The sequence below is a fragment of the Sarcophilus harrisii genome, chromosome 2, assembly GCF_902635505.1.
Source record: "Sarcophilus harrisii chromosome 2, mSarHar1.11, whole genome shotgun sequence".
NCBI classification, from domain to species: domain Eukaryota; kingdom Metazoa; phylum Chordata; class Mammalia; order Dasyuromorphia; family Dasyuridae; genus Sarcophilus; species Sarcophilus harrisii.
The window spans coordinates 334,404,939-334,407,438 of NC_045427.1; the positions used below are offsets into that span (position 1 = coordinate 334,404,939).

The 2,500-nt window shown below is 37.2% G+C and overlaps 1 gene segment (V, D, J or C); it reads left to right on the forward strand.

The window, feature by feature from the left end:
• Window positions 1-1,514: 1,514 nt before the first annotated feature.
• On the forward strand, window positions 1,515-2,109 carry LOC100935569. The segment is given in 2 exon segments: window positions 1,515-1,646; window positions 1,728-2,109. Coding segments are annotated over 2 exon segments (420 nt in total).
• Window positions 2,110-2,500: the final 391 nt, after the last annotated feature.

A 2,500-nucleotide genomic window follows, 5' to 3' on the forward strand; every position in this document is an offset into this window, starting at 1 on the left:
AGTACTCTTAATACAAAACTGGGTAGATTGCTTTATTATATCAACCCAAGGAACATAGGTAATCTAGAATTTACTCATGTGACTTCAATGGTTTTCATCATATGAGCAAGGGTCCTAAACCCTCTCAGGTTGAATAAAATCATTCATGTTAAATAAGTGAATAAAAAATATAAACATTCATTTAAATTTCCTTTATAATCACTGAATGGGAAATTCCTAAATTTGGCAACTTTTACTATCTGTGAATAGGATACAGAGGGTGCCCACTTTATGCCTGAAATGGGAAAAGTCCAAAAGTCTACTACCTTTACACTAGCATGTCTGAAACAATAGTTCATGGACTCAATACTTGAAGAGAATCATTATGAACTTTGTTTACAATTCTGGTAAATAATAGAGTAAGAAGAATATATATGCAATATGGCATATGCCCCCAAATATAATAACAATAACAGGGGAGTGAAAACAAACCTGATTCAGACTCTTTTCTTTATGATGAAAACTCTATAGCTATAATGGTGGCTAAAAGAAGCATTGATAGCTTTTTTTTCATTGAGTTGAGCCCCTGAAAACAATGAAAATCTCTAAACTATCAGTAGATAGCAGGATAAGGGCCCTGAAATTACAAATCACTCTCATGGAAGAAAGAGAAAAGAAAGTAGAAGTGAGAAACAATGTTTCTGGATATACAATTAAATGTGCAGCCAGGGGCAGCATAGCTGGCTAGTCTAGGTAATGAGAAAAGTATTTGAAATATGAAATTCCTCACAAAAAGGTCCATAAATCAGACTATTTAGTCAGTGTCATAGAGTATAAAATTTCTCTGTCCCTTCAAATAGGATATGTCCCTCTGAGGATAAGGTGGGTTTTTTTGGAGGAGATTTGCAATTTTCTTAAAATGTACTGTGACTTTAGATGATTAAAATAAGTGATATGAGCTGTTCCTTTCAATGCAATGAGAGAGTGTATCTGGTACTGTGACTAAATTTTTTAAGTGAAATGTGATCTAATGTAAAGGAAAAGAAAAAGCAGGAAGCAATAGCGTTGCCAAGAATCCGGACAACAGATTGTGAGAAGAAAGTGATTCATAAAACAGATTCAATCAGTTGGTCACTGGTAATGGAAGATGGTTGAAAAGCTTTGAGAAGCAGAAATGGGACTAGGATTGATTAGAAATTTATTAGTACTGTGTGACCATGGGCAAGTCACCTAACCCCAATTGCCTCAGCAAAAAAAAGAAAGAAAGAAAGAGAAAAAGAAATTTATTAGTAACACAAAACATATGTGATCCAGTTGTTGAAATGATATGGGGTGATTATCATTAAGTCAAAACCATCAGCTTTGTGAGTCTTGCTATTATTCTCATTGCCCAGGGCTTTGGGACCTGCTAAAGGAGAACTTTCTTGCTGACAATCAAGAAAAAGGATTTCTCGCTAGGAGACAGAAGGTCTTCTTCCTCGTTTTGAATAGAGTAAGATATGCAAATTGGATCCCTCCTCACTGGAATGAAAAGCAACCCCAAACCTGTACTTGCATCTCTGGGGTACAAGCCCAAGTTCTTTGTGTCCTTCTGTGCAAAGGACTAACTTAGAAACTTACCATGAAATTGAAGCTGAACTGGATTTTTCTTTTGACTATTTTCCAAGGTAGTTTGGAGAGGGAGGGACAATATGAAGAGGTGACTTGATATGACTATTGATTTTAATGCAATGTCTCTTGTGTTGCAGGTGTCCAGTGTGATGTGCAGCTAGTGGAGTCTGGGGGAGATGTGATTCAGCCTGGGGGTTCTCTTAGACTCTCCTGCAAAGCTTCTGGGTTTACCTTCAGTGACTATGCAATGGGCTGGGTCCGCCAGGCTCCAGGGAAAGGACTAGAATGGATTGCAAGCATTAGCTATAGTGGAAGTAATACATACTATGCAGACTCTGTGAAAGGTCGATCCACCATCTCCAGAGATAATGGCAACAATATGTTAAATCTGCAGATGAATTCCCTTAATACTCAGGATACAGCTGTGTATTACTGTACAAGAGACACAGTGAGGAAAAGAAATGTGAGACTAGACAGAAACTTCCCCTACCAGGAGATGAGATGCCAGTGAGGATAGAAAGGGATTGAGATCTTGATGTACAGAAGAGATTCAGCAACAGATACAGGAGTGAATCTGAGCTATTTCTAATTATGGCCTATGTTATTTTTTTTCTTCTCTCCCAGGAGAAAGCTATTTTTCTAGCAATTAGCTGTCATGTTCAATGCTTCACTCTCATCACCATTCTGACCATAACCCCACATTCAACAAGTAGTTTTGGCTTGTCAATTCTGCTTTTATCACATATCTTGTATATTTTCCTTTCTCTCTTTTGGTACTGTAACCATCCAGAGGGTAATCATGTCACACCTACACAATTATCCTCAGTACTCTTTGTACTTCAGTTTGTAGTGCAAGTTTGTACTAAATTCAGCTATCAAAATTGTCTTCTTATAGCACAGATCTGACAAT